Source organism: Bufo bufo, chromosome 6 (genome assembly GCF_905171765.1).
Source record: "Bufo bufo chromosome 6, aBufBuf1.1, whole genome shotgun sequence".
Lineage (NCBI taxonomy): Eukaryota > Metazoa > Chordata > Amphibia > Anura > Bufonidae > Bufo > Bufo bufo.
Window position 1 is genome coordinate 20603311 of NC_053394.1, and position 13135 is coordinate 20616445.

At 43.9% G+C, this 13135-nt stretch overlaps 2 protein-coding genes across 10 annotated transcripts in view; one reads left to right on the forward strand and one right to left on the reverse strand.

The window, feature by feature from the left end:
• The window catches only part of LOC121006028 (M1-specific T cell receptor beta chain-like), a 961123-nt gene that overhangs the window by 248650 nt on the left and 699338 nt on the right, over positions 1-13135 (forward strand). The window lies entirely within an intron of this gene.
• LOC121006049 (trypsin-like) lies at positions 4183-9090 on the reverse strand. The gene is made up of 5 exons (XM_040438942.1): positions 9048-9090; positions 8740-8893; positions 7254-7507; positions 4964-5100; positions 4183-4332 (listed from the first exon to the last, which is right to left on the reverse strand). The coding sequence occupies exons 1-5, from the start codon at positions 9085-9087 to the stop codon at positions 4183-4185; spliced, it is 735 nt and encodes a 244-aa protein (XP_040294876.1). The 5' UTR covers positions 9088-9090.

The following is a 13135-nucleotide window of genomic DNA, read 5'->3' on the forward strand; positions in this document are numbered from 1 at the left end:
CTCATCTGCAAGGGGCCTTAGCAGGGTTTCCCAGGGCCATCCACCTATCCCTGCCCCAGAAGTGGAAGAGATGCCCAATTACTTATGTTTCAAGATGAGTACATGGGAGAACCATTGCAGCACGTATCGGATGATGATGGGGCTTTCAAAAGTGTGCAGACCGACAAGGAGAGAGGGGTAAAGACTGGAATAAGGATGATGTGGAAGACGATGAGATCCTCGACCCCACATGGAATCAAGGTAATGCGAGTGACCTATGTAGTTCGGAGGAAGAGGCGAGGTCGCACAGAGCCACCGGCACAGCAGAAGAGGGAGCAGGGTGCAAAAGCGGAGCGGCCGTCCTCTAGACAGTATGCCTCCTACTGCCCACCGCAGCAAGGGACTGAGCACACCAAAGCCAGCTCCAAGGAGGTCCCTGGCGTGGCAGTTCTTCAGACAATGTGCTGACGACAAGACACGAGTGGTTTGCACTCTGTGCAATCAGAGCCTGAAGCGAGGCATAAACGTTCTCAACCTGAGCACAACCTGCATGACCAGGCATCTAAGTGCTAAGCATAAGCTGCAGTGGAGTAGACACCTCAAAAACCAAGAAAGGTCTCTGGCTCCTCCTGCTTCCTCTTCTGCTGCAGTCTCGGCCTCTTCATCCACCTCTGGAGTGACAGTGCCACCTGCCACCCCGCAAACAGAGGATCTGCCAGCAACACCACCACCTGGGTCACCAAGTATCTCCACAATGTCCCACGGAAGCGTTCAGCTCTCCATCTCCCAAACACTGGAGAGGAAGAGGAAGGACCCCCCTACCCACCCGCGATCCATAACCCTGAATGCCAGCATTTCTAAATTACTAGCCTTTGAAATGCTGTCATTCCGTCTGGTGGAGACAGATAGTTTTAAAGGCCGTTTGGCGGTGGCTGTCCCACAGTACGTCGTGCCCAGCCGCCACTACTTTTCCAGGCGAGCCATCCCTTCCCTGCACAACCAAGTGGGGCTGGGCCTGAGGCGGATAGCAGTTTGGCGCATGTCCTTCCACCACCGAGGATTGCAGGGCGCTTCAGTTTGCCTCCTGTTGCTTCCTTCTCCTACTCTGCTTTCTCATCCTCTACCTGCTCCTCATCGCAACACCTTCACTACCAACTTCAGCACAGCCAGGGGTGAACGACAGCATGCAGTTTTAAAATGTATCTGTTTTGGGGGCAAACCCCAGACCGTGCAGGAGCTGTGGCCTTTCCTTGAACAACAGATCGATGAGTGGTTTGTGCCAGTCAGCCTCAAGCCCGGCCTGGTGGTGTGCGATAAGGGGCGAAATCTCGTAGCAGCTCTGGGACTAGCCGGTTTGACGCACATCCCTTGCCTGGCGCATGTGCTGAATTTGGTGGTGCAGAGTTTCCTTAAAAATTGCCCCGATATGTCAGACCTGCTGCATAAAGTGCGGGCCGTCTGTGCGCGCTTTCGGCGTTCTCACCCTGCTGCTGCTCGCCTGTCAGCGCTGCAGCCAAACTTCGGCCTTCCCACTTACCGCCTCATATGTGACGTGCCCACAAGGTGGAACTCCAACTTGCACATGCGGGCCAGAATGTGCGAGCAGCAGCAGGCGATAGTGGAGTTTCAGCTGCAGCACACATGGGTGAGTCGCTCGGTGGAACAGCAACCCTTTACTATCAATGACTGGGCCTCCATGCGAGACCTGTGTTCCTTGTTGCGCTGTTTCGAGTTCTCCACCAAAATGGCCAGTGCCGATAACGCTGTTCTCAGCGTAACTATCCCACTTCTATTCCTCCTTGAAATAATGCTGCTGCCGATGATGGAAGAGGATGTGGCACAGGAGGAGGAGGAGGAGGAGGAGGAAGAGGAATCATTTCTTAGGGTTTCCGGCCAATCATTCACAAGTGGCTCCGAGGGTGGGTTCCTGCACCTACAATCGCCAGGTACACAATAGTCCAGCCAGGGCACAGTTCTGGAGGATGACGAGGTGGAGGATGAGGAGGAGATGGAGGAGGAGGAGCCATGTTCACAGCAGGGTGGCACCCAGACCAGCTTATGGCCATCACTGGTTCGTGGCTGGGGGGATACAGAGGACACAGACGATACACCTCCCACAGAGGACAGCTTTTCATTGCCTCTGGGCAGCCTGGCACACATGAGCTACTACATGCTGCAGTGTCTCCGCAACGACCGCCGAGTTGCCCACATTCTAACTTGTGCTGATAACTGGGTGGCCACGCTGCTGGATCCCCTTTACACTCAGCAGTGTGGAGGCTTCCACTCAGCAGTGAGCCCAGTGACGTCAACGGCACTGATGTGTGGGCTTTACCGCTGCCCTAGCTTGTAAAATGGCTAGGACAGCGCTGAAGCCCAACCAAACAGATTGCTGGGCGGAAGCCTCCGCCCAGCAGTGTGTTTTAGTAAATAAAAAAGCCCTTGCCCTGTGCGATGCTGCCCGGTGCAAGGGAGAGTATCGGAGAATGAACTGCTCTGATGCTCATGTCAGGGGGGGGGGCTACCTGGTTTAAATTATGGGTATGTCCGGGTTTCGGGTATAAAAATTCCATTATTTTTCATTCTAAGCATGTCATAACAGAAAGCTATAACAGATTTTAAAATGATCATGCAACCCCCCCCCCCCTTTAAATAAATTGAACCCCCTCAAAAAAACATGTAGAAACTGAATATATGCAAATGGACATTTGAGGGCTTATGCTAAATTTAACCTTTATAGACACTGCTAGATTGGTGCCATACCGTGGGTATTTCTGCAGTAATTACAGTATGTACATATGCAGCTTAAATAAATTAACCCCCCCCAAAAGAAAAGGTAATTGTAACCAATTGTAAATGTAATCGTAACCATATGGAAAGTGAATATATGTAAATGGCCAATTGAGGCTTGATGCTAAATTTCACCTTAATACACATTAATGCTGCAGTAATTACATATTTATTAAATTGAGCCTCACAAAAAAAGGATTCCTGTGAAAATTGGGGGAAAAAATCTAAATATTTGATTGCAGGTAGCTGCTTTTGAGAGTATCTGCAATCTAATACCAGGAACAGCCAGCCACAGCACCTTTCTTCTCTCTCCCTGGCTATCAGCAGCCCTGCTTGTCTGTCTGTATTCTACAAAAGACACACAATTCTTCTTTAGAATCATAGCCTTTCTCTTGACTCTCCCTGGCAATAAGCTTGATTAATTTCTCACTGTCCCTGATTCCCTAAGATCGTTTTCCTGGCAGACACCATCAGACACATCCACACTCATTCACAGCCCAGCACAGGCGGTTCTGCTTTTTCTACAAAGACACATCCTTTCCTGCTCCAGCACTCATTGGCTCATCCAGGCTGTCAGCCTGGGAGCCAATCAGGGCATGCCCTCCCCCCACCCTCTCTTAGAATCATGTGAGAACCTTTCTTCTTCCTTCCTAGTGCTTTTTTCCTCCCAACAAGTGCAGTACATTCATCCAAAACAAATCTGAAAATCTTTCGGTCTGTCTGCCATCAGAAAAATAGCAAAGTTTAGACAGAACCCAGTTCCGTTTGAACTGGTTCACTTATCCTTATTTTCCACCTTCCTGCCCTACTATATGCTATAAACTGAAGAACTGACTTTTTATTGAAATGTCAATTGCACTATAGAAATGAAGGGTTAATGTTCTATCCACAAAAAATGCAGAGGGCAATCAAATAAAATTATGGTCAAGCGCATGAAGTCTTAGGGAGTCATTTATGAAACAGAAATACAGCGTTATTTCAGCTGCAATCTGCGACTTCTCCCCGCTCACACCAGGTTTAAGAAAATGGACGTGTAGTGGGCGAATTATTATTTTTTGATGTGTAGAAAACTGTCAAAATATAAAACCTCAAGGAAGCTGTGGATGAAGAGGCCTGCGCCTCTTCATAACTCTGGAGGTCCACCTCCAGGTATAGGAGTATAGAATGCCAGTATTAATAAATGTGCCCCTACAAAGAGCAGCTGAAAGGGTAGCTTCCCTGATTAGTATTTATTTATTTTTTGCCATCATGATAAGTTGCTGGACTCTTTTTAATGATGATTCAAGGTGATAAATCCAAATAAAAATGAGAAGATTTGTTTATTTTATTTATTATTTTTTAGAAAGCTAACTGTTACTGTGATAGGTGTTAGTATCCAGTAACAGAGCAACAAATGACAATAAACACATAGAAAGATTAGTTGGCAGCCATGGTGCTGGAGATCCAGGAGTTGTAGTTGCAGACCTTGGTGTAGACACCAGGATAGTTCCTGAGGGCACAGCCATATCCCCAAGAGACAATACCTTGGAGCTGTCCATTGCAGACCACGGGTCCACCAGAGTCACCCTGAGAAAATATAGAGACAAAATGTTAGACTTTGAATCAACTGGAGATAATGAATAATCTGCAGCTACTGTATATTCTAAGATGCGGCTACAGAAGTTTCCTTTCCAGAGATGTAAATTAGGGCTCTTGGGGCTCAATACAATCATGTAACATTTATAACAGTTGTGTCTTTCTAATATGGCACAAGGATCTTTGGCCATCTATCAGCATGTCCTGAGTGTGATCTCTGTACTTAATGTATCTACACCTCTGCTCCCTTAAATAGTGTCTCTATACCAATTTTTCTAAAGAGGGAAACAATATGGTTACACATTAATGCCAGAGCAGGATTTTGTCATTGAACAGGTTTTTTTTAAATCAATACATTTGGAAAAAAAGTTTTGCTCTTCAAGCCTAACCCTGGTCTAAATCATCCTTTTAAGAATCTGCTATCCTCACAATAATGTTAAATTGCATAATTTATAGAAACAAGTTTTTGATTTTTTATGATACATTCATATAAACACATTGTCATGAGAGGTCGTCTTCATAAAATGGGAATAACGGCCTTTTGATGACTATATGTTCTCGTAAAAGGCAACATTCTACAGTCACAGATCTGAAAGTCATGAGACCAAGAAGATCCATTTACCTGGCAGGAATCCTGGCCTCCTTCCATGTATCCAACACAGATCATGTTGGTGGTGATCTCTCCTGGGTAGGCGCTGCTACACTGGGCGGCAGTCAGGATGGGGGCGTTCAGGCACTGCAGGAGGCTGGGCATGTTTGCTAAAAGTAAGTGAATATAAATTTTCAGCATATTATATGTAGATAGAAACATAAAATGATCATTCACAGTGTTTGCACATTTTCTTTGAGTTTTAGGGCTCTTTCACACTTGCGTTGTCCGGATCCGTTGTGTACTCCATTTGCCGGAGGTGCCCGCCGGATCCGTAACAACGCAAGTGAACTGAAAGCATTTGAAGACGGATCCGTCTTCAAAATGCGTTCAGTGTTACTATGGCACCCAGGACGCTATTAAAGTCCTGGCTGCCATAGTAGTAGTGGGGAGCGGGGGAGCAGTATACTTACAGTCCGTGCGGCTCCCGGGGCGCTCCAGAATGACCTCACAGCGCCCCATGCGCATGGATGACATGATCCATGTGATCACGTCACCCATGCGCGTGGGGCGCCCTGACGTCACTCTGAAGCGCCCTGGGAGCCGCACAGACGGTAAGTATACTGCTCCCCCGCTCCCCACTACACTTTACCATGGCAAACAGGACTTTAGCGTCCTGGAAGCCATGCTAACCATTCAGAAAAAGCTAAACGTCGGATCCGGTAATGCGCTGAAACGACGTTTAGCTTAAGGCCGGATCCGGATTAATGCCTTTCAATGGGCATTAATTCCGGATCCGGCCTTGCGGCAAGTGTTCAGGATTTTTGACCGGAGCAAAAAGCGCAGCATGCTGCGGTATTTTCTCCGGCCAAAAAATGTTCCGCTCCGGAACTGAAGACATTCTGATGCATCCTGAACGGATTTCTCTCCATTCAGAATGCATGGGGATAATCCTGATCAGGATTCTTCCAGCATAGAGCCCCGACGACGGAACTCTATGCCGGAAAAGAACAACGCAAGTGTGAAAGAGCCCTAAGGGTTTTCTGGAATTTTTTAACTGATAAACTATCCCACTAATGGGTCATCACTCATTAGTATCTGTTAGGTGGGGATCCAATACTCTTATTACCCTGATGATTAACTCTTTGAGAAGTTACCATCTCTCATATCAGAGCCAAAGACTTCTCTCTGCTCACCAAGCACAGTGCCGTCCATTGTATAGAAACTATGCTTGGTATTGCATCTCAGCGCATTAATGGGGCTGAGCTGAGTTTTTTTCCATGTGACAAATGACGAAGCTGTTAAAAGGCCGTGGTGCTATTGCAAGCTTTAGAGCTGATTACTAATGTCTGGAACACACCGATCAGATACTGATGATGGATAGATCATCAGTTTTAAAATCTGGGAAAACCCTTTTAAGCTTTATGCTCCATGATACAGTATGGTTTCTACACCATAGCAGTTTGTGGTTCATATTTATATGACACATATTGTTCCACACCCATAATATCCATTAATCATAGGTCTGATACTATTTGCTACATATGAATTGTCAGCTGTGTACAGTGATCCCCTTAAGCTTTATATGAAAAATAATAAAAAAAGATTTACATTGGATCTGATATATTATGAGACCTATAAATACATAAAGAATTCTAAACTTACATCCTTTCAACATTTTCTACACCGAGCAATGATTGAGGTCCTAGAAAATGTTTAATGTTTTAATAATTTAAGTCCATTCAAAATGTATTAGATTTGTCTTAAAATGTCTTCACTCTTCATCAGCAAACTCCACCTTTGAAGAAACTTCAGCTCATTTGTAGTGATGAGCGGCAGGGGCAATATTCGAATTTGTGAAATTTTGCAAATATTTGGGCGAATATTCGCATATATTCGTGAATTCGAGAATTATTTATCTCAGTCATTATTTTCTTGATTGTGTTAATCGGCAAATGAAAAATTTGCGATAAAAATTTACAATACGAAAATTCGCAATCACAACTACTCCTAAAGTCAAAAATATTGCAGCCTTCTCATTGGCCCACAAGCTAGAAACAGGGAGGGATCATGTGTACTGTTTAAAAAAAAATCTTGAATTTTCGAAATTACGAATATATATCACTATATTCTAAATATTCGCGAATTCTCAAAGTGGCGATATTCGCAATACAAATTCACAATTCGAATATTCTTGATCAACACTACTAATTCGGTGTCAGTAAATCCCACATCTGAGTAAACTCTATCTTACATTGTGTCAATAACCACTACTCATTTTTACTTGCCGCTCCAGTAACATTATTGGCAGTACTTGACTTACTTCCACTGCTGAGGGTGTTGCCCCATCCAGAGATCAGACAGCTGGTTCCAGAAGCAGCGCAGCCACCGGGCAGACCAACAGCCTTGACGTAAGAATTGAGGGTGGCGGGAGAGGCCAACTTGATCAACATGATGTCGTTGTCCAGGGTTCTGGAGTTGTAGCTTCCATGTCTGATGACTCTGGCGGAGTTGATGAACTGTTCGGTGCCTTCACTGGAAAAGATGTTGTGTTCTCCCAGTCTCACCTGCATGCTCCTGCAAAATATGGACAAAACTATTTGTAATCCTAAATTCATTTTATAAATATTTTCAAATGCATTAGTGTTTTTGCAGAAATATTTGTGCTTTCTCTAAGAAACAGCACCATAATTTGTCCATACATTGTGAATGGTATTGCAATTATTCTTCACCCAAGTAAATGCCCTGTTTCTTTACATGTGTGGTGAGAAAAAAATGGAAATCTAATACTTTTTTAAAGTTATTTTTCAATGGTTGAACATGGGGCAGCTAATGTCACACATACAGTATATCCATCGGTCTAATACATAATGGTGATAATTAGATTAATCACTATGTATTTGTGGCTCCAGACCTTTGTATTTTATTGTTCTGGATTTTTTCTTTATATAAGCAAATTATAGGATATAGTTGGTAGACTCTATTTTCTATAAATGAGACTTGTCCCAGTGAATCAAGATTTTGAAGAATAAAAATGTGAAATTAAGCTAGAAGAGCAAGAAGATACTGAAATCTTAGCCATGTGTGATAATATAGCTTTATCCCTAGTGCTGATGGCATAGATGTGCATGGAGTTTACTCTTAACCACCTAATGAGAGGTCCCTGTAAGAGCTGCTAGGATAGGAGCACAGAATTAACCTTGTCCTTAAACCCCCATTCCTTGGAGCTGCACTCAGTGGCACAATATATACAAAATGGACTCTATACAGTTTATTAATTAGTATGGAATCCCTTCATTTCTAAAAATAAAAAAAATTATATTAATATTTTGGTAATTTAATTGTGTCCTATCACTACCTTGTAACTGTAATATGAAACTCTTTGTATTCTATAAATTGGCAAAATTATGGAAAACGAGTACAAAAATATTTGCTTTAACTGTGCCACATATAAATAACATCTGAACATCATTTTACCTTCTTTCAGTTAAAAGGTTTTTCATTGCTAAAACACTGATGACCTGTTCTTATTATTGGCGATAAGTTTCGGATATATTCTGGTTATGACCCCCAGGGCCATTACCAATCTTTAGAGCATTGAAATGCAATTAATATTTTTTAGTCCCACAAAACTTGAATTATCTACCTTTTTTTTTTGTAGCAACCATTTTTACAAACAAAACTAGCTTCTAAACCTCAAAAGCTTTCAATGCTTTGGGCAGCTCCACAATATAGAATAGTAAATGATAAAGGCCAAAACTTGATGTGACGTTGATGGTTCGGTCTTGGTCAAAATTCAGGTAACTTACGCCTTGTAGCAATGTGCAGCAGAGATCACCCAGAGGCTGGTGATCAAAGAACCTCCACAGAAGTGGTAGCCGGAGTTCAGAGATACTGCGTAGGGGACGGAGTAAGCAGAGCAGGTGTAACCTCCTACGATCTTATCATCATCCTCAAAAGCAGCTGAGAAAATACAAGGAGCCATATTATATACAGTCATATACATCATACATGTCGCAATTTGAAAAAGTTAGCTTTTTTCCTCATAGAAAGCTGTAGAAGACTAAGTACCAACATCAACAATATATGTATCATAGAAGACAGCCACTGAACTCACCAACTGCTCCGAGGAGCACACAGATCAGGAGGAGTTTCATAGTGGAAATTGATCCAGAACGAGTGTTGAGTGTAAACTACAGACATATATACCCAAGAGCTATCATGATATCACTCCTCTACCCCCTCCTCACTAAAGAGAAAGTTAATTAATATCCGCATAATCTGAACTGTAAAAGGAAAACTGTAGTTGAAGGTCATGTTCTGAATGTTCTTTTGACTTATTTGGTTGATATTTTTGTTACCTTGGGTTTGGATATTTTTATCCTGTAAGGTAAATCAGCATACAATATGTTGTTTGCCTTTAGGTTGTGTTCCTGTAGCTGATAAATTCTATGTGCGTGATCATGTCATGCTCTACATGGGATTGGTTGCACATGTGTCACATTACCATAGACATTCTTACTGTTGTGCTTTATCTAGTAAAACTAAAATCAGATTTTATAATTAGAGTAGTTGCACCTAAAATCATGTTTAGGAAAAATTCTATTCGCTGTAAAGCCGAATTTCTTTGCGCTTCGTGGGAACAAGATTTTTTTCTAAAATGGCTGCTGCATGTGTTACAAAGTGAAAATGAGAAGCCCAGAAACTCAAAATGTTAGGCAGCTAGCTACAGATTCCTTGTGATATCACAGCCCTTTTAAAAGTTTCATCCCGTGTGGTCTCTACCATTTCACTATGAGCTGAGCTTAGGGAGAGATGTGGCAAGTGCTTATGCTAAGAATAGTGTTGCCGAAAGCTTTTAATTGTAGAATATTAAATGCGTAGAGTTCAGGAACAGTGTAGGGAGATAAAAGGGAGAGTTTTTAGACACTGTAGGTAGAGCATAGAGAGATTGCAACGACAGTGCAGGTTGAGTGTAATCGCCACGTGCATCTTGTTCACCTGCTGCCATAATCCTAGTTAAACTGTTAATTTATATATAGAATAACTGTGCCTCAGTATGAAGGGCGGTCAAATATTTCTCCGTCTGCATCTTTTTGAACTGCTTACACATTCACATTTAATATCTTAGTTTATATATACAGGGTGGGCCATTTATATGGATACACCTTAATAAAATGGGAATGGTTGGTGATATTAACTTCCTGTTTGTGGCACATTAGTATATGTGAGGGGGGAAACTTTTCAAGATGGGTGGTGACCATGGTGGCCATTTTGAAGTCGGCCATTTTGAATCCAACTTTAGTTTTTTCAATAGGAAGAGGGTCATTTGATACATCAAACTTATTGGGAATTTCACAAGAAAAACAATGGTGTGCTTGGTTTTAACGTAACTTTATTCTTTCATGAGTTATTTACAAGTTTCTGACCACTTACAAAATGTGTTCAATGTGCTGGCCATTGTGTTGGATTGTCAATGCAACCCTGTTCTCCCACTCTTCACACACTGATAGCAACACCGCAGGAGAAATGCTGCTGATGGACAGGTCTACCCCCTGGTGTAACTACCACGTTAGCCAGTGGCAGTTCATGCATGACATGTGCTGTTTGCTCAGGCTCTTTGATCAGGCCACTTTATTTATCAGTCAGCAGAAATATGGGATGAATATTGTCATTCCACTCTTTTACATCCTGGAGGGGATGCTGACAAATATGATTTGGCGAGGGGACAGAAGATGTGGCACCTACATTTCACTTCGAGGAGCAAGAGGAGCTGGAGGTTGTCGATGAAGACAATGCTAATGGCCCTCTTATGAGGCCACTATTGTCCATGTCACTGCCACAGCTATTGGCCCCTCTCCCCACTCTGTTATGGGGCCATTTTTCCCCTATCTGTCTGTGTTGCCATCACCGTTTATTTCTCCATTCTCCTAATCTGTCAGAAGAACAGAAATAAAAGGATCCTGTATTTTAAGCATCCATAAGGCCTCTTTCACACGGTCAGTATATGATCAGCATTTAATCAGTATTTGATCAGTATTTGTAAGCCAAAAGCAGAAATGGGTACAAAACACAGATGAGATGCAAATATTTACATTACATTTTATCTCTGTTTTGGACCCACTCCTGTTTTTGGCTTACAGATACTGATCAAATACTAGCAATCTAAAATAGACTTTATGGATGCTCAAAATATAGTCTTGTTTTTTTAGTTTTCTGTCCATTTGATAGATAGAAGAACAAAAAAATAAACAGTGATATGAACACAGCCTTACCGCCATTGCTGCTGCCCCCTCCACCCACTCTGGCATGGGGCCATTATTGTTCCCTTTACTGCCACTGCTGTTGGTCCCATCCCCAATCTGTTATGGGGCCACTATTGTCCCTGTTACTGCCACTGCTGCTGCCACTCTCCACACTCTGTGATGCGACCAATACCTGAATCTGTGGGCACTGATCTGTTAAATCCACAGTGATAAATTAGACCTGATGCTAACATTGAACTGCAATACTGATGCACAGTAAATATACAGCTAACAAAAGGGATTTAAAAGCATATGTTTGGATTGCTGAAATATGCATTAAAGGTGTTGTCCGGGTTCAGAGCTGAACCCGGACATACCCAGAATGTCCCCCTTGGAGCCCCCCTGACAAGAGCATCGGAGTAGTTCATGCTTCAATGCTCTCCTTTGCCCTGCGCTGAATTGCGCAGGGCAAAGGCATTTTGTGGAGTTCTGGTTACAAACGAAGCTCTCCTTCGGGCTGCCAGGCGGAGACTAACACCCAGCTGTGAGCCCAGTGTCGTCACCGGCACTGATGTACAGGCTTTAGCGCTGCCCTTGCCTGTAAAACAGCTAGGACAGCAAGACACCCCCAGACGAAGGTACGCCGAAACGCGCGTTGGGGTTGGCGCCATCCTGGAGGAGACTCTTTGCACGGGTAAATGTCCCTTTTCTTATCATGTCTGATTTTCTCTATATGCATGACTATGTCCTTTGTACATATATTCATGATAGGGACTCCGTTCATGCAGGTCTCCTCCAGTGATGTTTGCTTTTATCTCCTGCACTGTTTCTTTTTAACCATGTTTGTCGTATAATGTGATTTACAATAAAGGATCTAATTCAGTACCAGCGGTCTGGCATTTTCTATGTAGGTGGTTTAGGACAGCAATAAAGCCCGCCCATCAGAGATGTGTCACGAGGGTGTCAAGAACCACGCCTGACTCCGTTATACCCGGGGTCAGGAGGTCGCAGCGGTTGGCTGCGCGCTCTATGTAAGATAGGGCTGTTTCCTTATGGTAGCTTTCTGGGTTTGCTTTGCAACCCTTTTTGGCTCACTCAGGGATCCGTAGCTCCTTCTCCTCAGCTGTTCCTTGTCCAGCACTCCCAACCTCCTTATATTCCCCTCTCACACTTCTCTGGTTGCCAGATATAGAGCTTCCTGCCTGGACTTCTATACTGACCCTCTGGAGCTGTGTTGCTGCGTTCTCTGGTAGTTGGTCCAGAACGTTACCCTCCGGATCCCTGTTGGACCTTTGTGGTCTGCTGTGGTCGCCCACCTGGGTGTATGTGTTTGTCTGTATTGTCTGTCCTCTCCCTGGTGTTTCCCTCTTAGTGTCAGTGGTGCGGACTAGCGATCCCACTGGCCCGTTCACTATCTAGGGCTCATTCTAGGGAAAGCCAGGGTTTAGGCACGTGATCTCCGCACGGGTGAGGAACCCGTCTAGGGACGTCAGAGCAGTCAGGTGCCAGCCGCAAGGTGAGTCAGGGGTCACCACCTTTCCCTCTCCCTTGGGCAGGGCTTTCCCTTTTCCCTCCCTGTGCGTGACGCCGGTCATTACAAAATGGTGACGTCACCGAACACATTGCTTAGCGGAAGCCTCCGCCCAGCAGTGTGTTATAGTAAATAAAACAGCCCTTGCCCTGTGTGATCCTGCGCAGGGTAAGAGAGAGCTTCAGAGAATGAACTGCTCCGATGCTCATGTCAGGGGGGCTGCTGCCTGGGTGAAATTATGGGTATGTCCGGGTTCAGCTCTGAAACTGGATAACCTCTTTAAATAGACATTTTTTTTCCATTACATTATTGGCGCTGCCTCCATTTTTTTATTTTGTTCCACTCAATAGCCATTTGGACACAGCTCCTGCAGGGGCAAACAAAGGTCTTTGGCTTTACTGAAGCGTGCTGTCTGCTGTGACAAATTAA

Excerpts from the sequence above, each read along its gene's own strand:
- LOC121006049 (XM_040438942.1), bottom strand. The coding sequence starts at position 9,087 with ATGAAACTCCTCCTGATCTGTGTGCTCCTCGGAGCAGTTG. Across the intron at positions 8,894-9,047 it reads TGTGCTCCTCGGAGCAGTTG|CTGCTTTTGAGGATGATGAT; the intron begins GTGAGTTCAGTG and ends GTATTTTCTCAG. Across the intron at positions 7,508-8,739 it reads GCTGCACATTGCTACAAGGC|GAGCATGCAGGTGAGACTGG; the intron begins GTAAGTTACCTG and ends CATATTTTGCAG.